Raw genomic sequence first — 24,321 nt, 5'->3', positions numbered from 1 at the left:
ATCTGTATGTATATAGCTTATGAATGTCTGAATATCTACTCAATAAACTTGTGCAACTTTTTATATAGAGAAGATTTCTTGATTCCTTGGTATCATGATAGCCAGGATTCTGATGAATATGCTTTCCATTTGCTGAGTTGCATGGCTAAGGAATGGATGAAAAGATCTGATTTATCAAGGGGAGAGTGGACAAAAGAAAAGAGTCCTACTATTATCTATCAAAGGCTGTTATGGAGTAAGTTATATATCCGTGCAAAGCAGCCAAGCTGCAAAAAAGTGTGTCCTTCAAAAGCCTGGGTGAATACAGTTGTGAAAGTAAGGGTGGCAGCAAAGAAATAGTTGCAATGATATTAATGTTGATAAATTTTGTAATAATGCACACAGCTGTTATTAGCATTAACATTATTGCAGCCATTTCTTGGCGCCACCTTAGATTTTTCTCCCAGGCTTATTAAATTAAGTCCACACCCTTATTACAGTTTGGCTGTATTTGCATGGATTCACTTTTTTGTGCTTTAATACCCCATAGCCAGTCATAAACTGGCTTTGAAGCTTAATTTCTTCTTATTTACAGATACAATGATGATATAGAAGATAGGAATTGCTTTAGTATATATCATATTGCAGACTTAATTGTTAAAATATGCAGTACACATGTTTTCAGGGACTTTAAATAGAAAATAGAGCACACATAGCATATTCTAGAGATCTCCATTTGTGAATCTATGAAATTATGAATTCTTACTAATAGTAGGCAAAAAAATTCATTTGTAAGGTAGAAATTAAGTGTGTTAATCAGCTAACAGCAGTGGTTCAGTGATGAAAGGTTAGAGAAATGTATACAGAGGTAAGCCACCTAAAATGAAAAAAAGAAGTTCAACCAAACTTTGAGGGCTCATACCCTTATGAATGCATAATAACACTACTTTGCTCAAATTGCTTGTGTAGGATGCCAAAGGTAGAGGGTGTTTGCAGTGTAAAAATATTTCCATTTAGAGGAGGGAGCACAGATCTACAGTACATATGCATTAAAATCACATTTTCTTCCTGTCAATATACCCAATGTACTTCTTAGCAGCATGACACACTACTGTGTGTCTTGATCTCAATACACTTCCACAAACATGTATGCATATATAAAATTTGCAGTTCCTGTGTTGCAGCATCTGACATTACCCAAAGTTGCTAGTTAGTAGAGCAGGTAGCCAAAAATATCGTTCCTATTTTGATAAAAGCACCAATTTTACAGTGGAGTTGCCTGCCTAGAAAAGCAGTCCACATACCAAAATTGGCCCAGAGATACTTTTTCTTTGCTTTTTTCTTTGTCTTTTCAGACACTTATCACAAACATGTTATCCAAATGAATTGCATTAAATATAATTTTGGCACCCCTATAGGAGGGTCCAAAGGCAACTATAAGTTTGGTATAAATCTGATGAAAGCTTTTAAATAAGTTGTGACCAATTATTCAGGGAAAAAAAAGTAGATTTGTTGTGAGTAAACCACTTCAATAGAGAGCTAAATAAACTATTGTAGGAGTGCCTTTTGGTGGTTTGAAGGAATCGAGATAAAGATCGTAGAGACCTAAAGCGAAACTAAACATGTGTACCGATTTTGTGATCAAGTATTAGGAATAAAAAATAGTTTTCACACCTATCAGGCAACCACTTAGGGGAATAGGAGAATGAGCTGAAAATTGGTAAGTATATAGATGGATTAATCATCATTTCAATAGTATAGATGAATTGGATTATAGGCCACTAAGCTATAATTAAGTGCTTGATCAAGGTACTCTAGTAGTAGAGTACCCTATTAGAGCTTTCAGCTGTATTACTATGTTACTTTATTAGAGTATTCAGCTACATAACAAGTCACTCTGTAGAGAGTTCAGCTATGTAACAAGTCATCTTGTACAGATTTCAGCTACGCTATAAGTCACCCTGTGGAAAGTTCAACTATGATACAAGTCGGAGTTCAATCACCATGTAGAGAGTTCAGCTACAAACAATTCACCCCGTTGAGCAATCAGCTATGTTACAAGTCAACCAGTAGAGAGTTAAGCTACCTAGCAAGACACCTTGTAGACATGTCACCCTGTAGGGAGTTCAGCCACATAACAAGTCACTCTGTAGAGAGTTCAGCTGCAAACAAGTCAAGCTAAACTATCAAATTTCATAATCAAATTCAGCTAAACTTGAGTGGTCTGCTTTTGCTTACTGCTTTTCCCAAGCACAGTGGCAATCCAAACAAGCAGTCTGGACCCTAATGGAGCTCTGGCCATCCTGCATATGTGGCTGTACAGCTTCATGGTGCTGAATAAAGACATGTCCTTTCATTTTAGCCTTGAATGGCCCTACATGTAATTCATTCCTATGCGTTCTTCTTTAATTTTTAGAAAAGTTCCTCCAACCCGGGCCGCCACCCACTTGCTTTGGAGCTTGCCTGATACAGTTAACACCAAGTTAAAAACTATCTAAAATGGTAAGAAACTTAACTGTTGGCTACTTGTATAGTGGATGCTCTTGAAGGTAAGGAACATGCAGCTTCAACCCATTGACAAGCTACAACACAATGAATACTTAAACTTGGCATTTTTTGATCTATTTAAAAAGGCAATAAGACCAGTTTTCCCAGACTGGGACACATATTACAATTGATCATTGTCTCAAAAGGTTAACTGTATGTACAATGCTATCCAAAATAAATAAAATGAGTTACAAATCCATAATGGATTAATAAAACATTAACTAGACGAAGAAGAAATGAAAATTTCAAAAGGGGAACAGGGATCACTGAAAATCAAAAAACAAGAAAGGATTGTTGGGGTGGTACTGTTAAACCGCGAATCCCTATTTTGACTCTAATGTCTCAAAATGATGAATGGAGCATTATGTAATCAACATTTCTTGACAGGGAGTCAAAATGGGATTTGTGGTTTATCCCTTCTTGTTTTGTAGCTTTTTTCAGCACTTCTTATTCTTTTTGAAATTTTTAAAACTTTGGCAGGGTGTGGGCACACACCTGGTTTCCTGACATTGTTTTCTGAGAAAAAACAACAACAAAATGTGAGTATGTGTGTATGTATGTTTGTTTGCTTGTTCAGTATATTTGTTTGCCTTTCTGCACCCATGTGAACAAAATGGCTTATGCTACGTAAAAGCAGCTTATATTATATATATGTGAAAAATGAAGACTGCAGTAAGCTTGAGAAACGAGTAAAGTAAGTAACTGAAGACATTATGAATACCTTTCACATTGGACTATATGGGCGTAAATCAACCAAAAATAGCATATCTAGCTTTGTATGCTTCCAGAAATAATAAATTCCTTCAAGGTGAAAGGGATGTGCCACATACTTAAGCGGACAAAAATGAAGAGTAGCTTTGAGGCTTCTTCTAAACTATTTGTAGGAGAAAACTTGTTAGACATACTATAAAGCAGTTGAGAAGATACTACTGTGCAAAAAGTGTTCTGTTCGAGTTACACTTCCTTAGCAGTGCATAGCAATGTATATACTTAATTACAAAATATTTCATGAATTATGAAATACACAAAATTACAATATTTACAAATCTAATTATCTATCTAAATTAATATACACAAGGATGATTAATTGCTTATTTAACTAGAAGTAATAGTATTAAGTGCATGGGCACCTTACTTGCAGATATGCTAGTTTTATCTCTACTTCAGTCATAGCTATACCCTCTCTATGGCTGAATTAGAAAATAAATGTCGTCCCTAGCAAAGCTGAAAGTATTCCAATTATCTCTACTCTAACTACATGAATAACAAGTTGATTATGATTATTATTATGATTAAAGTACCTGGTAAAGGCAGAGCCTGTATACCAGAAGGCCTTATAAAGGCCTAAGATGTTTATATTAACTGCACTAAATATGTTTGAAAAGTAGGAGAAAGAAGAAAAAATCCATGACTGGACCTGGGCAGCCTCGAACCTGCAGCCATCCGATTAACGCTCGAACGCTTACAGGAGTCTGCCAGGCGGTCAGGATATTTTCTTCTTACAATGTTGTGCTTCTTCTAAAAACCTAAATGTTTCATTGCTTTCTTATGAATGGTGAATCAATGCATATTGCATCAAAAGAAGGAATGGCTTCGGCAAACAACAAATAATAGAGCAACTTAACGTGTACCTAATCTATCAATTACGTAGTGGAAAGCAATGGACCATTCCACTTTGTTTTCAGCCACTATACAGCCTTACCAATGAAGAGCAGTACAAGAAATTCTGCTACAATCAATCCAATCACTACAGAAATTTTGGACAACAAATTAATCATGTAGTAATGCAAATCAACACCTTCACTGTAGTGGAGAAATGGAACGCAAAGGAGGTTAGTCCATGATACAGCTGCTGGGGTTGGCAAAATGGCATGTCTCAGATCAAAGTGATGTTGAACAGTGAAGATGGCAAGCTTGTAATGTGCACCGTAGTTGAGTTATGGTTGACTGGAGACACCAGTTCATCAGCCAGCCACCAAAAATTCATTAAAGTGAAATTTCATAGAAACTTGTTGGGAGGGTTTGGGGTCACTGGGATTGAGTATGCCTATCCAATCTGGTGTGAAGGAGAAGTGAAGCTGGTTTTGGGTGATATTTTTGGGCTTAAAAGCTCAAACCTTTGATCATCAATGTACAGTACTATATTATATGTGTATGACAATGCATACATACATGAATATTTTCTCTATTACAGCATCAGTATTCATATTTTTTGGATATCACACAAACAAGCCAGATAGCACATTAAATAGAGTTTGGAATGAATTCTTTGCTAATGAGATTGTAAGTTCTGTGAAATTACATGTGTACAAGTACATTTGTAAATATATCCTAAAAGAAAAACAATCTTGGGGCTGTTAACCGCACTGCCAGACAAAGTAGGATCAATTGAACAAGCTTTAACATGACTGGTAAGGCTGATATCAAGTTATAGCCAAGTAGATTGGAATATTACCCATGATCAATCCATAAAACAACTGGTAAAAACGAGGGCTGATATCAAGTTGTGGCCAAGTGAATACAGTATTACTCATTCTCTTTGTAGCTAGCTATAGCTATAATAAAACTAGAGAAAATTCATATGCAACTGTTATTAAATTGTCACTTGGCTGTTTTTTTATTGATCATGGTAATATTTCAATCTACTTGGCTGCAACTTGATATCAGTCTTACCAGTCATGTTGAATAAACTTGTTCGATTGATCCTACTTTGCTTGGCAGTGCCCTTTTTTTACAGCCCCAAGGTTGTTTTTGTTTTAGGATACTGTATGTCACATTTTTGTCATCAAGAAACATCAAGACAAAAACTTAATGCTTAAAGCTCGTAGTTTATACAAGCCAGCTTTAGTTATCACAACAGCCTGTTACTGCATCATAGCTTGGGATATGAAGTGGTATACATGAATAAACTATCAAATTTCATGATCAAAATCATCTAGACTAATCAAGTACTTAATGATAGAATTAAATTCAATGAAATAACCCCTGCATATGTGTAGCTAAGTACTATCTATGTATGATGCTTTTCAAATGATGGCAATTCAGTGACATGCACACAAAAAGAAATGTGCAAAGCTATGAACAGGTTTAGTTATTGTATCTTGCTGCTAGCTATGAGCATGAGTAGTATTTTGTATGATTGTATATACTGTATAACTTTGTGATTATATTGTAATTATGATAATGAGCTACACGTAAACGTATTACACTTTTACATAAAAACAACACAATATCAGTACTTTTTACAACTGCAAAACGTTGCTTTTTGATGTTTACTGTACCTGAACCTTCATACATACATAAAGTCAGTTGTGCAGGCTACCTACCAAATGTTTTAACCTGTTGAAGGCACTGTGGTTCCAGTACTGTGGTTGCAGTATGAGGAAGTGAGTTTTGAGGCTTCACATTTAATGTAGATAGCTTTTATAATGGACTTGTATTGTAAACTCAAAACACATGTTCTCTTCACTAGAGAATGCATGTTCACTGGAAGCAGGGGCTATAGTACTTGCATAGTCCTCTAATGCTGCAGGTTATACTGCACAATGTTATGTCCACTGTTTAAAATAAAGTACAGTGGGAGAGGGCTACCATACTCAGAAGTGATTGCACACGTCTAGTAAAGGAAACACTCCAGCTTCATGTGTCAGTGTGTGTTTTAGAAATATAGTCATGGGCAGGAAAGTGTCAGTGGAGGAGAAGGTGGGAAAGGGGGGCAGAGAGCAAACAGTTTAAATCGCAATCATATAAGGGCTGCAGTCATTAAATAAATGATTATCAAGCTGTACGGTATTACTGTTTTAGTAAGATTCCCCAAAAATGACACGTGCTGTCTTAAATGCTGTCTTGAAAAATCATCCTACAGACATCTTATGTGATGAAAATCACCTTTACAGAGTAATATCAAGACACACAGTAGTGTGTCGTGCGGCCCAAGAAGTCGGCGCGCCACACCGTGAGTATATTAACAGGAAGAAAGAAAACCCAATTTTCACACCTATGTAGCTCTGTGATCCCTTATCCGATTGGAACCAAATTTGCTGGAGACGTGCCGCCCAGTTAGGGGAGTCTACATACCAAATTTGAAGAAAATCGCTCCAGCCATTTCCGAGCTACGAGCGAACAAAATTTCGTTTTAATTTCTTCGCTTTTTCTTCTTCATCTTCTTCATTTCGCACACTTCGCAAAATTCGCCATAAAACACGAATGCGTGCCCGGATTGGGCTGAAATTTGGCACACTTAAAGGGCTCATTAAGGCGGATCTCCGTACCACCTTTGGTAGGAATCCGATGAACATTTACGGAGTTATGACCGATTATTTGCGTAAAATAAGGTCGAAGGTCTGTCACGCCTACAGGGTAAACCCCTCGGAGGAATCAGTTGAAAATTTGATATGTAGATGGAGCAACCATCGTAGGAGTGCCTTTTTGTGGTTTGAAAGGAATCGGGATAAAGACCATGGAGATATGACACGAAACCCAACCTGTGTCAAAATTACGCGATCGATTTTTATGAATAAAGAAACTATTAGTTTTCGTACCTACCAGGCAAACCGCTTAGAGCAACGAGCTGAAAATCAGTATGTAGATGGAATAATCATCATAGAAAGTCCTTGCAGTAGTACAGAAGAATTGGATTACAAATCACTGAGTTATGATTCGAAAGGCAACTACGTGCAGCAAATGCGAGATCGAGATACTCTAATAGAACAGTCATCCTAATAAAGCATTCACTGCATTTATAGTTTACTCAATTTTATTACATTGTAAGTTATTCTGTAGGGAATTCAGCTACAAACAAGTCACCCTGTAGTCAGATCAGCTAGAAGAAGGTACCTAATAGAGAGTTCAGCTACAAAGAAGCCATCATGTAGAGAGTTCAGCTCAAATAAATCACCCTGTAGAGAATTCAGCTACAAACAAATTGCCCTGTAGAGAGATCAGCTAGAAGAAGTTACCTTGTAGAGAGTTCAGTTACAAAGAAACAGTCATGCAAAGAGTTTAGCTGCAAACAAATCACCCAGTAAAAAGTTCCGCTATGAACAGATCACACTGTAGATAGCTCAGTTAGAAACAAGTCATCCTGTAAAGAGATCAGCTAGAAGAAGTCACCTTGTAGAGAGTTCAGTTACAAAGAAACAATCATGCAAAGAGTTTAGCTGCAAACAAATCACCCAGTAGAAAGTTCCACTATGAACAGATCACACTGTAAAGAGTTCAGTTATCATCCTGTAGAGAGATCAGCTAGAAGAAGTTACCTTGTAGAGAGTTCAGTTACAAAGTAACAATCACGCAAAGAGTTTAGCTGCAAACAATTCACCCTGTAGAGAGATCAGCTAGAAGAAGTCACCTTGTAGAGAGTTCAGTTACAATGAAACAATCATGCAAAGAGTTTAGCTGCAAACAAATCACCCAGTAGAGAGTTCCGCTATGAACAGATCACACTGTAGAGAGTTCAGTTAGAAAAAAAGTCATCCTGTAGAGAGATCAGCTAGAAGAAGTCACTTTGTAGAGAGTTCAGCTACAAAGAAACCACCATGTAAAAGAGTTCAGCTACAAACAAATCACCTGTAGAGAATTCAGCTACAAACAAATCACCCTGTAGAAAGATCAGCTAGAAGAAGTTACCTTGTAGAGAGTTCAGCTACAAACAAATCACCCTGTAGAGAGTTCAGCTACAAACAAGTCACCCTGTAGAGAGATCAGCTAGAAACAAGTCATCCTGTAGAGAGTTCAGCTACAAAGAAACTACCATGTAGAGAGTTCAGCTGCAAATAAATCGCCCTGTAGAGAATTCAGCTACAAACAAATTACCCTGTAGAAAGATCAGCTAGAAGAAGTTACCTTGTAGAGGCTTCAGCTATAAACAAATCACCCTGTAGAGAGTTCAGCTACAAACAAGTCACCCTGTAGAGAGATCAGCTAGAAACAAGCCACCCGTAGAGAGTTCAGCTAGAAGAAGTTACATTGTAGAGAGTTCAGCTACAAAGAAGCTACCATGTAGAGAGTTCAGCTGCAAACAAATCGCCCTGTAGAGAATTCAGCTACAAACAAATCACCCTGTAGAAAGATCAGCTAGAAGAAGTTACCTTGTAGAGAGTTCAACTACAAACAAATCACCCTGTAAAGAGTTCAGCTACAAACAAGTCATCCGGTAGAGAGATCAGCTAGAAGGATCACCTTGCAGAGAGGTCAGCTACAAAGAAATCACCCTGCTTCATCTTTTCTTCTTCCTGTAGTAAAGAAAAAAATGACAGGTTAAAAAAGCCCTAAAGCCGGCCATAGGCCGGCTTTGGGGTATACAAATACAAAAAGAAGTGAAATCTAATCCAAAACAGCCAAGCTGTAAAAAAAGAGTGCGGCCCTGAGAAAGGCTATGGTGAAAAAAGATGTGAAATCCAAGGTGGCGGCCAAGAAATGGCTGTGATGGTAGGTTAATGGTAAAAATTTTAATAACAACAATTCAATGAATTTGGTGCCGCTTGGTCTTGGCACAAAATTCACCTGAATTTTCGTTATTAAAATTTTTACCATTAACCTACCATCACAGCCATTTCTTGGCCGCCACCTTGGATTTCACATCTTTTTTCACCATAGCCTTTCTCAGGGCCGCACTCTTTTTTTACAGCTTGGCTGTTTTGGATTAGATTAGATCTAACATCAAATACTGCATTAAAAGCGAGAAAACACTAATAGGTGGCCAGATATAGAATTTTTAAACAATTGCTGAAACTCGGATTTTTAGTCTGCCTGCCTGCCTGCCTGTCTGCCTGCCTGCCTGCCTGCCTGCCTGCCTGCTTGCCTAACCACAATCACAAGCCTAGAGGCTAAACTAAGCAGCGCACAGCCACCATTTTACACTACAATAACAAGCTCACAGTAGGATGTGCCTTTTTGGGTTCCGACAAGTTTGTGCCCTTTGTGCATTGTCTTTCCTTTTGTCTTCAATCAGGTTTTGTTGTTGCAATAAAACCATATCGAGGCTTTAATTTCCCTATCAACACTTTCCTTGAGCAGCATATTTAGATGCCACAAACTTATTTAAGGGCTTACACTTGGTAGATACCTGTAACTTCATGATAGGTTTAATGCCACACCTATCAATTAATCAATGCGATCTTGGTTGATTAATAACGATCGAGCACTGAGACCACACCTCTTAACAATCTACCATGATGACGCACCCCATTATTGTTGGTCTAGCTGTGTTCATAATGCTAGCACAACGAAAATATGAAATAGTGACACACCCCTGGTAGTGAAAAGCTGACTTGAGATCAAGATACACAATAGTGTCGTGCAGCCAAGAAGCCAGCACGTAACACCCGTGAGTATACTGAGCAGAAGAAAGAAAACACGATTTGTGCACCTCCGTAGCTCTGTGCAGCCTTTATGAAACAAGACAAGTTTTGCTGTGGACACATCTGCCAACTTCAGTACTCCACCTACCAAATTTGAGCAAAATCGCTTCAAGTGTTCCCGAGATATGCGACTTCAAAAAGTGGCTTAGTTTCTTTGTTGTTGTTGTTGTTTTCTTATTTTTCTTCCTCTTTTTGCACACTTACAAAAACTTAGATAAAACGCAAATGCCATATCCGATTGCCTTGAAACTTGGCACACAGAAGAGGGTATAAAGGCGTATTGTGGTACCAAGCTTGGCTGAAATAAGATAAACAGTGAAGGAGCTATTAGCGATTATTCACAACACCAATATGTTGTCACACTTACTGGGTAAACCGCTTATGGGAAGAAGCTGAAAATTGATGGGTGGATAGGTTAACTATGGAACCTCAAATCTATTGTGGTTTGAAAGAAATCGAGCTAAAAACCAGAAAGATACAACAAAAAAAACTAACAGTGTGTAACAATTATGCAATTGAGATTAGTTATAGAAAAACGACTACTTGCCATGCCTACCAGAAAAACCGCTTGGAGTAATGCTTTGAAAATCGCTGTACAGATGGAGTAATCATCTTAGAAAGGCTCATCAATGATGTAGAAGAATCAGACTTAAAGCCACAGAGTTATGACACGAAAACAAACTTGGTATAGCAAGTGCGAGATTGAGATACTCTAATAGAGCGGTCATCCTAATAGAGCAGTCACCCTGAAGAGAATTCAAGAGATCAGCTAGAAAAAGGTAACCCATATAGAGATCAGCTACAAACAAATCACCCTGTAGAAATATGTGCTGGAAACAAATCACCATGTAGAGAGATCAGTTAGGAACAATTCACCCAGTAGAGAGCTCAACTAGAAACAAGTCACCTTGTAGAGAGATCAGCTACAAACAAATCACCCTGTAGAAAGATCAGCCGGAAACAAGCCACCCTGTAGAGATATATATCAGCTAAAAACAAGTCACCCTGTAGAGAAATCAGTTACAAACAAATCACCCTGTAGAAATATGTGCTGGAAACAAATCACTATGTAAAGAGTTCAGCTAGAAACAAGTCACCCTGAAAAGAGTTCAACTACAAACAATGAGAGTTTCAGCTACAGTTCAGTTGTGTAAGGAGTCACCTTATTACTTATGTGAATCATTCAATTTATTCAGTGTTAAACATACAAATATTTAATCAGACAAAAAGTTATACACTTCTTTTGCTCCACAATTCCTGCAGTATAGAAAGAAAAAATAAGTTAAAAGGAAACACCAAAGCCAGTTTATTGCCAGCTTTGTGGCTTGCAATACAAAAAGAAGTGATATCTAAACCAAAACAACAAAGCTGTAAAAACAGAGTGCAGCTGTGAAAAAGGCCAGGATGAAAAAAGATGTGAAATCCAAGGTGTCGGCCAAGAAATGGCTGTGATGGTAGGTTAATGGCAAAATTTTTAATTACGACGATTCAGGTGAATTTGGTGCCGAAGCCTTGGAGGAGGCAACGCAAATTCACCTGAATTGTTGTAATTTAAATTTTTGCCATTAACCTACCATAACAGCCATTTCTTGGCAGCCACCTTTCATTTCACTTTTTTTTCATCCTGGCCTTTTTGGGGGGCACACTTTTTTTAACAGCTTGGCTGTTTAGGTTTAAATACTCTAATACAGCAGTCACTAATAGAACAGTCACACTTGTATAGCTATATGCTATAACAAAAAACCAAACAAACTAGTATATTGATGCAAGCAATAAAAAGTAGTAAAACAATAGATGAATGATGTTATTACAGCATAGCTCGGTGGGAAAGTCTCTACTTTGAAATTGAACAAAATGATTATTATAACATGCCAATGTAGGGATTTTCCCACTGAGCTATGCTGTAATACCATCATTCATCTCTCGTTTCACTACTTTTTATCGCTTGGATCCCTATTTCATTTTAAAATTAATAGTAGTATATGGCACACTAGTATTTAGCATTTAGGAATGGATGAGAGGGTCACTTATCAGTCAAAGGCAACAGCTAGATGACTCTATTGGTATGCTCCCACCTTCCAGAAAATATCCATGATCTCGTAATGCAATGGTAGGTCTATAATAGGTGATGTTCAAGAGTAAAGTCTGGGCAATCATTTACTTTTCTTCCCCATGAAATAAATTGTGTCAGTGGGAGATTATGTCATCTATTTTCACATTATACTTGTCTGAAGGTACTAAATATTTACTTCAATGTAAGATATTAAAATTGTATAGAACTTTTAAAGTCATTTTGAAGGCATTTTTGGGCTTCTTAGTCTAACCACTGTCACAGTATTCATGATAGAACTTCTATAGCTGGCTTGTGATCAATATGTTTTGGCAAGAAAGCATAAATCTTCATTCTTAATTTAAAGTATGCAGTGTTGGGAGTAACGCGTTACGTAATATTATTACTTTTGTGGTAACTAAGTACTATAACGAAATACGTTATAAAAGCAGGTAATATAATTCAAGTTACTTTACTTACAAATGTAATGCGTTACCTAAGTAATATAGTTACTGTAATGAATCTAATATTATGTGATATTATTACTACAAGTAACGAAGTTACTAATCTCGTTAGCAATCCACTGAGTAACGCCTAGTCACAACAAAGTAATGAAGCCTACTGAATGAAGCTTATTCACCAGCTTCTTGCTTATAACCAAGATTTGCGCATTGTCCAACAATGCAATCATGTCACGCGATAATGTGGTAGTTCACACATGACAGCTTAAGGCTGTGGACACAAAGTAATATAATATGTAATATTATTATAGTTACTTTATTTTATGGGTAATATGTAACTGTAACTAAATAGTTCAGTTGCAAGTAATATGTAATATGTAACTAGTTACTTTCAAAAAGTAACTTTCCCAACACTGAAAGTATGTATATATGTTACAGTACATGCTTTATAATTGCATATGTGTTTAGGTATTTGCTATTAATTTGAAAATAATGTAGGGGTCTGAGTGATAAAAACTAATGAGACAAGATTATATGAATGATGGTATTACAACACTACATTGGCATATCATAACAACTGGTTGTTTGAATGCCAAAGTAGGGATTTCCCGAGCTATGTTGTAATTCCATCCTCCATATAAACTTATCTGACTAGTTTTAATCATTTAGGTCTCTAATATTACTAGTTTGTTATAATAATGAACATGACTATTGTATTAGGGTGACTGCTTTATTTAGAGTATCTCAAATGGGCCTCAGACAACTGGACTATATACGATATTTATGGGGCATGGTCTTCTCATGCCTTGTTTTTCACTTTGCTACCAATAATAGGCATGCATTTTATGATCAGTCACTATAAGTACAGCTATAGGTAGATCATTAAGGGGTGTGTCCTACCATTGTTGTTGGCCAGCTAGATTGTGAAGGAGCAGGTCACTCAATTGTTACTTGTCCAGTTAGTTTGTAAAAGGCATGGTCAATTATCCCATGCAGGTACAGTGTCTATTTATTGTCTACCAGTATTACCTGTGTGAGCACTTTAAATAAGTTTGTGGCATCTAAATACAGAAAGTGTTGATATGGAAAATTAACACTTTGTATATATAGTTTGGTTTTCGTCACGAGAAATTTTTTTCGTGTCAGGTATGAATTCGGAAAAAATTAATCCACTACGATAAAAGCATTGCCACTATTGATACATTGCCACTATTAATATATCGCCACTGTTTACCTGTTACCACACAAACTATATCACCACCTTGCTCTATAAACATAAGCTTGATATGTTTCTTGGCAGGTGTCCCAGTTTCATCTGAATTCTTTGTAACTGCCACCGCGTTTCAATCTACAGCATTGTGTATGTACTTCCCTCAATCAATTCTCCAAACACTGCAGTCCATATTTCGTTATAAATGTGGTAGCCATGAATGCAACAGCTTTTGCAAAACACCAAGGTCATTTTCCAACGAGTTTCCCAATGTCCTCCTTGCTTGTCTCTAGTTGTGAGTATCTAAACAGATAATAAATAGCTACGAGATTTAATTTGACAGGGCGTTTGCAAAAATTTTTACTTGCAGCATTTAAAGCTCACAACAAAAACCAACTATACCGTATTTCAGGAAGAAGAAAACCAGCATGATTAAAGGAAAGGTAAGGCGCAAGGGCAGACATTCACCAGAACCCCAAAAGGCACGTGCCACACAAAACTGATGAAAAATGATGGCTGTATGATGCATCGTTTAGCCTCTAGCCTTACAACTATGGCAGACTAAAATCAGGGTTTGGTGATTTAAAAAAAATTCAATATTGGCATGTGTATAGGGTTTTATTTAGATTTGACGATATATTTGATGATGTTAGTTACGCTAAGACTATTCCATTAAGGTGCTTAAAGATATTTCTAGGGTGGTTTTTAGAGGTGGCACTGCCGTTTATTATTAGGGTGATCCCTACTACCATACTGCTTGATATATATGTAGTTATGTACATGTATATAGTCGTACATTTGCTGGCATGCTTATTTTACTATAGGTTCAATCAAGAGTAACATTTTCAGACAAAGTTCTTAAGGAATTTAGCAAAGGAATTAAATTTATGGAAGCTTTAAAAATTCCACCGAAATTTAGACTTGATAGTTCAACGTTAGCAGAATTTTTGAATCCTCAATTAGTAAAGACACTTCGTTTTTCTCATATAACGTAAGTTGCAGTTTCATTGCTAGTTGTTCAGCTTGTTTACAGTTTAATATGTGTTCAGGAAATTGCTGAAGGATACTATTAAATTCTTTTTCCCTAATTATGGGATCTTAACTGAGTTCTTACCACAATTGAGAAAGGAGTATTTAAAGTATTTTGGAGATGCTAACTGGAAGAGTGCAAATGAAAAATTGGAAGTTTATAAAGAGGTATGTGTTTTATATGTAAACGTATGTGTGTGTCTTGCAACATTTTTATACATAACTTTATGTGTGTGTAAATTTCAGTCTACAACAGTACACTGTACATATGATTAGCCAATATCATGACAAGTAGTGTGTCATGTGGCCAAAGTAGCACGCATGCCACACTAGTGTCAGGAAGTTGCCTTACATATCTCCTTGCTACCTTCACAACACAAGTCATTTTTTAGTTGTGGAAATATCCTCCACCTTTAGTACTCCACTTACTGAATCACTCAGGGGATTCCCAAAAACAAGCCCTCAAACATTGGTTTTCTTTCCTTCTCTTTGCACACTCACATCAACTGCTACAAAATGCAAACATGTTATTCAATCAGCATGAAATTTGGTAATTGCTTGAGGGTCAAGCCAATACAATTGACAATTGGCACCCTTGCACAATTGGCACACTTTTCTTTCAACGAGTACTATATAATATATCTAGCTTCATTACTTAAAAGTATTCAGTGGCATTAGCAACATCCTCACCTTGTTCCTGTATTGATAAAACAGAATATTACAGTTGGCGTGATATGGTTGGTGTGAGCCTCTTAATGTTAATTACCTATACAACAGTCAGAGCCTCTAAAATACTGCTAACTGCCTTATGCAGATATTGCTCTATAACAACCACCTGTATATAAAGGCCAAAATTTCAACATCAAATATAGTTTTAAAAACAAGAAAACATTTACAAGCAAAGTTATCAAAACCCGTATTTTGGTCTGCCTGCCTTACTGTCTCACTGACCACAGTTGCAAGGCTAGTAGCTAAGCTGTGCTTATAAAACGATTGCAATAGCTCCTTAAATGATGAAAACATACCACCACAACTATAATAATCAGTGCAGAGGCCAGAAAACAAGGTATTGTACCATGCTCTCTACAGCATAGTATATATTGTAGAAAGATCAAGATACTCTAATACAGCAGTCACAACCACATGTACATTTTATAGCTATGCTTTATCAAAAAACTTAATTAATGAAAATTATTAATGAAGTAGGGATCCAGCAATAAAGATTAGTGAAACAAGAGATGGTTGTAGCTAATAGTGAAAATCCCTACTTTGGCCCCACTGTCCATAGCTGCAGGTGTATATGACCTCCCTTGTTTCATTGCTTTTTATTTCTATAATCTCTACTCAAACTTATATTTCCTTACACTTGTTAAAATACCCTGCATAATAGGGAGTAAATTGATTTGCAGCTGATTTACTCATGCCTTTATTTTAAAAATGTTACATGTATTATGTACTGTACATATGTGCAAGTCTTAATTAATTAATTATGTGTGCTTTCAGATTTTTTGTTCCATCCATGCTTCATGTGTATATGTAATGTTGTTTGTATCACTCTTAAGGCACTAGAGTTTTTAAAGTTTGTTCAACAACTGTTGGCTGGATCACAAGAAAGCACTGTGAATGAAGTTGTGAAATTGGAAATACGTAAATGGCTGGAAATTTTGGTTAACAGCATAGACATGAAAAATGATAATGTTGCTGTGTTGTTGACGGTGCTCCAATCAGAAGATTTCCAGAACCAAAAGCCCTATGTGAACAATTGTGTAAGTGTAGTTCTTCATGCAGATTTCTGTTGGAGGTTGATTCTTAATTTATAGGTACGCACAAATGGTGCAAAGGTTGTTAATGAGTTATCACTAGAGCGATTTTATGAACTCTTAAAGTCAAGTCATATATGGAATGCTGAGGTACGTTAATATGTAAAACTTACAAAAGATTTTATTGCTGTTACTTGTACAGTTAGTTCAAGAATTTCTGGATGGATATGAAGTTCCAGATTGTATTGATCTTAAAGATCCTTTTTGGAAGTTACTTTTCGATGAAATAATATTCAGGTGAGATTTAGCATCTTATCAGTTGTTGTCTTAACTAATATATTGAATGATTAACTGTTGCAATGCTGCAATAGTAGCAGTTTCTGTTTCCTTGTACTGTTTTGCCAGCTACTTAAACAAATGCAAGGAGAAGGTTAGGCATTTTAATTTAATCATAGAAATAAAAAAACAATAAAACAAGGGAAGTTGTCTACATATGCAACTATGGACTAGTTCACATTGAATTTCTGCTTCAGTTTTATAGCTTATCAGTTAGAAATGAAAGAATTATGCTGGCTTAATATTTGATAGCAAATGGTATTCCGGAATATTTCAAGAATAACTTAGTAGAATTATTGGTGAATAGTGAAAAGCAATTGCAAATACAGTACAGCTCAGCTCCAAGGTAATGTTCACCTGTGTCAAAAATGCGAGTGAAACACGGGTGAAACGCATACAAAATGGTGTCCTCCCGCAATGTGTACTGTAAGTAAACATGTATTGTGACACATATATAGACCGTATATGGCGACAGCGTAATTGTATATGGATGTGTGACAAAACGTAGAGAAAATGTGGGCGAACGTTACCTTGGAGCTGAGCTGTACCATACACGTACACCCTGAATGTTCAATTTCAGGACTGCTCTGTATCATTCAATATGAAACTTGCTAACCAGTTAACTAACCAAACACCAAGGCAATATTGCTTTCTTATCCTTAGGTTCAGAGACTATCCCCTCTATATATATATATATAGTTGCGACTGCCTGAATGACTGACTGATGCCTTCATACTAGCATAATGGCTAAGGCTATGTGCTTGATTTTTTTACTGTTTGATGTCGCTTCAGCCTGACAGGTGTCTTTTAATATAAGACTTACCAGTATCCTCCTCTAGCGCAGCATGAATGCTTCCCTACATTTGACAACATAAGTGTGGGAAGTGTGACGCCCAAATCATCTCTTAAGTGCTCAACTGTCTTCTTACCACCAACATATCAGATTACATCTTTTCAATCAATCATAATTGACCAACAATCCATTAAACCTTTATGAAACTATTTGCTTGCACATCTGACTCCTCAGCATCACTTCAGAACAGATAAGCACATCTAAAAATCAATTTTCATATTATCAGGATTATTGTATGTGATTGACATAGAGGTAAAACTACATAAGTATGCATACACTGTTGGCATGATTCCAGCCATTGTGATTGTATCAATTGCAGAGGTCAGTTTTCTTCGTTTGTAATGCTGCATGTGAAAGGGCTGAATATAGCTGACAACAAAGTGTACTGGCCACTTTGGTTTAGATGAAAACAATAAGCCTGGCACCATTCTTTCCATTCTAATGTGGTATGTGTGGGTTCACCGGTCAATAATGTACAAAAAAAAAGTAAACGAACAATTATAAGGAAAAATTAAAAAATTCAAGTTCCATTAGGGATCATAGAAAAAAATCATTCGTGGGTATAGACTGAAGTGGGGATTTAATGTCCACTAGTTTATGTTCAGGTGTAGGTGACCTCTCTTGTTTACTACTTTTTTTTCTATGATCCATAATTGAACTTAAAATTCTTAATTTTTCCTTATACCTCTGTTATAAAAAAGTAAACAAACAAGTCTAATTGTTACTTTGTATATCTTTTAAAATTTCTCTATTATTTTTTTTCTTTGTACTACTGTTTTTGCAACATAGTTTATAACACTCCACACATACTGCATTAAAGGAAAGAATGGTGCCAGGTGTATTTTAAAAAAATGCATCTGAGCATTGACTATCAACTACTGAAATGCTACGTGGCTGCCATTATCTGTAACATGATAGTCAGCACAAAAGGCCATAGGCATGCTATCACTAATCAACACCTACATGATTGTGATAAATCAGTAAATGAAGGCACTAGATAGATGGCTCACTTGATTATGCATAGATACATTTGTTAATGCGGAGAGCCAACAGTATGGTTCTGCTGAATGTTCTATTAGAGTTGTTGTGTGACTGCTCTATTAGAGTATCTTGATCTCATCCATTACCAATACTGATTCCATTCTTGTATGATAAGGTGAATGGTATAGGTGTTTCCAGCAAGTTTTGTTCAACAGCCTTGTGTACAATGCACTGTAAACAATGAATAATGACTGTTAGAAGCTTCATTTACAACTTAGCAGCACTGGTCAGTAAGTATGTATGATTAATCAAGCCTAAACATGTGTTCAGTGCAGCTTGAAATGCTTTCTGTTAACTAACTAACTGACTGACTGATGAACTGACTGACCGACCGACCGACCGACCGACTGACCGACCGACTGACTGACAGAGTTGGGATAGTTACTTCAGAAAAGTAACTAGTTACTAGTTACACATTACTTTTATCCCATGTAACTTAGTTACAGTTACTTTCAAAAGGTAACTAAGTACTCTAGTTACTAGTTACTTTCGTAGTATAAATTATGACTTGATTTTTGCTTTTGTGACATGAATTTTGCTCAGATATGCATCATTAAGGGATGCAATACATATGTGCACTTGAAATACCAATTCTGTGGCTACTTCAGGTCAGTTTTAATTATTGCTACGTCTGTAACTCAAGCTGAATCATAGAGAACAGTACCGTATAGAGGGAAAATTTGATGCCGGTTTAAATTTGACGAATTTGGCGAATGCAAAAATTCGCCTAATTTTTCCTCAGCCAAAATTTGTAAAGTCCTGCACGTGATATTTTAAGAAAGCCGCGTGGTGATGTCGATATGGAAGTATTTTAAGCGCGTCTCTTCTGAACCTGTGAAACGCGATGAGGGACTACCTGAACCAACAGGTCCGTTGAGCAAGTCTGTGCCAGTGAAGGCTATTGAACTCGCTAACGCTGAAGTTAAGAAAGTACAGGTGCGTGACAGCGGAGGCTCGGCAAGTGGAGGTAAAAGAGGACCGTATCAAATCCTGACACCTGCCCAGAGATATGAAATTGGCAAGAGGGCAGCGGAACACAACACAATGGTTTCCTTATGTTACTATGCCGAAAAGTATCCGAAGCTAAAATTAACAGAACCTAGTGTGTGGAGGTTTAAGAACTTGTACAAAGAGTTATCAGGCAATCCAGACCAGCAATGGGCTTCCAATAAATCTGATGATACTAATGTTGACACTGATGAAGATGCTAAACTAAAGGTTAAACCAGAGCCAGTGAAGGAATTGCCACGGAAGAAACAGGGCCGACCATTTCTTCTTCCAGATGAATTGGATCATCAAGTCCAGGTGTATTTAAAGGATCTTCGTAAACGAGGTTTGCCGATTAATTCAGCTGTAGTAATAGCAGCTGCTGAAGGGATCCTTATGAATAAGAATGCTACTTTGGTATCAAAGAATGGTGAGGGTGGTATCAAAGTTAAACTAACGGATGATTGGGCTAAGTCGTTGCTAAAAAGAATGGGCTATGTTAAGCGAAAAGCCTGTAGTAAGGCCAAAGTAGATGTTGAAAGATACGGGCAGTTAAAGGATGAATTTCTCCTAGAAATCAAGGTGATTGTTAACATGGATGAAATACCACCAGAATTAATCATAAACTTTGATCAAACTGCACTGAACTATGTTCCAGTATCTCATTGGACAATGGATCAAGAAGGGGCCAAGAGAGTTGAAGTAGTAGCCAAAGATGACAAGAGACAGATTACTGCCGTTTTTGCTGGTTCATCTTCTGGCCACTTTTTACCACCACAGTTAATTTATGAGGGCAAGACCAGTCGATGCCTACCCAACTATGAGTTTCCTTCATTATGGCATATTACGAAGACGGAGAAACATTGGTCAAATGAACATTCTATGAGGGATTATTTTGAAAAAATCATTTTTCCATATATTGATGAAAAGAGGAGTGAATTGAAACTCAGCAATGAACAGCCAGCTTTACTGATCTTTGATAACTTCAAGGCACAGTGCACGCCTCCCTTACTATGCCTTCTTGATAGACACAATGCTAATGTTGTACTGATACCACCAAACTGTACAGACAGACTGCAGCCACTAGATCTAAGCGTTAATAAAGCTGCTAAAGACTTTTTACGTAGAAAGTTTAGAGAATGGTATGCAAAGCAAGTGTGTGTACAACTGGATGGAGCACAGGACAAACCAGTATATCTTCGGCTAAGTATCCTCAAGCCACTAGGTGCTGAGTGGATTGCATCATTGTACAAGTACATACTGGACAATCCATCCATTGTCAAGAATGGGTTCAAAGCTGCTGGCATTCTTGAAGCTACCACTATATGTGATGATGATGATTGATATTATTATAGCTATTAAACAGACATTTGATTTATAAATTCATTACATGTGATTCATGAAATACAATTAATTTAATTAGCTAGATTTTTATATAACTACTTACAAGGGAACAGAGACATATGTTTGTGGTCAAAACAGTCAATTAAATGTGCCCTCATAGATTCTTGCTTAAACTGCAACTTGCTGAGGTTTTTACCATGTGCAATGGCAGTGGCATTTGCAATAGCAAACAAACCACAATCAGTTGTGCCCTTCTGCTTTTGGATGCGAGAAACAGTAACAATTAGTTTAATAGATTTGCTCCACTGGAATAAATTATAAACAACAGCCTCTGTTTCCATGTCACAATATGAAAACAACGAGTCATATATCTTTACTTGGTTAAGTGCACAACCCACGGTGCTGGCAACTATCCAATGGTGATGGGAATAACAATGAATTATTTGTATTTTATTCCTTGTCTCGTTTTCGGTCAAGTTTAGCTGCTTACTCTGTAACAATGTTGACTGGAGACCATTCAGCTTGTTATACTGTTCCTTTAGCAATTGTTGTGCTAAATTGATTTCATTGTCAGACAATTCATTGCCCATTATTATCCCTTCTGAATCAAACACCTTAGATCTTTTCTTCAGAGGAGAATGTACATCTTTATCCTTTGAGAAATGAGTAAGATCAACAACAGTTCTCTGTTCTTCAGTACTTTGTAAAACAGAGCTGCATGGAACTAAATCTTTACCTGCCAACGATTTGATCTCAGGTTTCATGACTTCTAGGGTGCTCACTTCACGTGTATCTATAGACAAAATCTTAAACGACTTTCTTGTCTTTTTGTATTCTTGAGAGTTGGCTATGCTGAACGTCAACTCACACGGAAGCTGAAGTCCTCCTTGCTCCAGATCAGACGAGTACTCTCGACTTCCAGTTATTCTACAAACAATATTTCCTCCTCTCCTTATAAATATAGAGCAAACAGAAGATATCGTCCGAGGTACGTACCCAACCACGTGCATATTTCCGTCGATCAGCTTCATCATCGCCACTGCTTGTGGATCATGTCCGTTACCTGCCTCTCGTTCACAAGAAACTTCTTCTCCCACAAATGGATTGGGCCAAATAGATTGGTAGATGTGGTAACCTCTTACTTTCGAATTCACGCGAAATGTAAATACCATTTTTATATCATGACGTTCGAGCTCACGTTGTTACTCCTTTTCGTGCCCTTGACATGTTGTAACTCAATTACTGTAGGAAGGGCGCGCGAAACCCGGATAATTCGTCAAATTTTATTCCGCCAAAGATCATCAGGAAAGCAATTCGTCAAATTTTCCCTCCATTAAAATTTCCCTCTATACAGTACACAGAATCTGTCTACTTAATGTGGCTGTAACATAATATGGCACAAAAATTGAAGTGCTCTTGCTTTTAAAGCATAATTAGTTTTAGTTATAATGTAACTATTGTAATTAGTTACTATTTGTAACTTAGTTACTTTTCAGACAATTACTCCTAGTTACAAGTTACTAGTTACAAAGCAAGTAACTAGTTATATTACTAGTTACTTTACAAGTAATCCGTTACGTAACTGAGTTACAAAAGTAACTAGTTACCCCAACTCTGCTGACTGACCGACCAACCAACCGACCGACTGACTAAGCCAAGTATAATTCATGCTAAGGGTTTGATTTTCACTGCTTGATCTTGCTTAAGCCTGAGATGTGCCTTTTTACCAACTGCGGCAGCTACAATGACATGTAACATTCTCCCCCTTGTGTTGCATTTCTTTCTCCTATAAGTACCGTATCTTAATGATAGTCATTGCCAATATTATTATAAGCATCCTTTTCCAGCACACTGAAAATTCTCTCACATTTGATCTCAATTTTCTGTGTGTGGGGGCATACACCCAGACCCATGCTTCACATGCTAGTGTGCTTTGCACACTAAGCATGCTAGTAGTAAGCTACAGTTAGCATATTAGATACTTCCTGTGTTCCAATAGGTTGCTATGAAATTTTGATTTTATTTAGTAGCATTTTCTGTTGACAGACACTTCAGGCAAGTATAACTCAATAATGGCTGAGACTATAGGCTTGATTTTTTGACTATTAGACATCACTTTAGCTATTTGACATCATTAGCTGACAGGTTCCTTTTGGCATACCACACTATGTACAATAGATAATGTATGCATTCCTAATGGATTGGAAACGCCTGTTAAATTATTTTCCTATCCTAGTTACGGTGTGCCATTACATTAGAAAATGTACTGAGTGGCTGTTTGGCTTTCTCTGGCTTGTTTGAAGGCATGGATATTCCTTTTACATTGTTTATTGTGTTGTGTTGTGTACCAAACAAGAACACAGCGTGTCTGTGGACATTGGGAGAAATATTGTTTACAACAGGTGACAATGGCAGGCACGCACCAGCTAATATTTCAGCAGCAGTACTATTAGCCAACTTCTCGTCACCGCATTTACACAACCAAAGAAATGTGTGACACATTGAAATAGATTTTATGCTACAGTACTGCTGAGCTTGAGCGAAACAATTTCACAAAGTAGTACCTGTTTTTTAAAGTTTTGTCAAAACAGTGGAAATATACAGCAAAGCAGTGAATATCTAGCTAGCCTACTACACTCTACCTGCTACAAGTGGTGTAAAGAAACAACACTGCACTTTCTGTTTTTTCAGGAAATCTGCACAACCATTTTGAAACACCATATTTCACCTTTGAACCTGAATTTTCTTATGCTATTGTTTACTACTCTCCAGTGTCCCACCCAGTCCAGCCTCCAATTAGTGTAGGGGTAACTAACCCAAGCTGTAAATAACAAACACTAATTTGCTGGTTACAAGAACAGCGAAATCTTCCACCTGTCGAGGCCATAAAGTTTACGCACAGCAAAACAAGGATGGCCCATGATGTCACTATGTAAATAATACGGGTGTTTCCAATCCATATGACATATATTATCTATGGTACAATGCAAGAATCATGGATGTTCCTTTGTCTTCCTTTGTGTATAATGGTTTACCTGCACATGCTGACTATCACATATATATAATGAGAATCATCCATATTTTCTGTAGTGACTGGACTGATTGCAGAGGCGCTTCTCGTACTGCTCTTCATTGTAACGCTGTGAAACAGGCTCAGCGTATTTGAAAATGGAACGTAATTAATTGGCACTTCACTTTTCAGTAATTGATAGTTTCGGCATGCATTCAGATGCAAAATTAATTTTATGATATATCTAGTGCCATTCTTTCTTTTCATATGGTATGCACAGATTCACCTGTCATAATTACGTATGTTACAAAAAGTAAACAAACAAGTACATAGAAAAAGATTCAATTAGGATC

The 24,321-nt window shown here is 36.9% G+C and overlaps 1 protein-coding gene across 1 annotated transcript in view; it reads left to right on the top strand.

Annotated features, from left to right (window-relative positions):
- LOC136264649 (uncharacterized) overlaps positions 1-24,321 on the top strand; it is a 222,858-nt gene that overhangs the window by 22,190 nt on the left and 176,347 nt on the right. Inside the window, exons 7-13 of the mRNA XM_066059426.1 lie at positions 69-235; positions 4,721-4,809; positions 14,433-14,599; positions 14,658-14,805; positions 16,200-16,403; positions 16,458-16,547; positions 16,600-16,694. Of these exons, the coding sequence (XP_065915498.1) occupies positions 69-235; positions 4,721-4,809; positions 14,433-14,599; positions 14,658-14,805; positions 16,200-16,403; positions 16,458-16,547; positions 16,600-16,694 (960 nt within the window). The remainder of the gene's footprint in view (positions 1-68; positions 236-4,720; positions 4,810-14,432; positions 14,600-14,657; positions 14,806-16,199; positions 16,404-16,457; positions 16,548-16,599; positions 16,695-24,321) is intronic.

Source organism: Dysidea avara, chromosome 8 (genome assembly GCF_963678975.1).
Source record: "Dysidea avara chromosome 8, odDysAvar1.4, whole genome shotgun sequence".
Taxonomy (NCBI): Eukaryota; Metazoa; Porifera; class Demospongiae; order Dictyoceratida; family Dysideidae; genus Dysidea; species Dysidea avara.
The sequence above is the reverse complement of the archived record's forward strand: the minus strand, read 5'-3'. Positions and strand labels throughout refer to the sequence as shown.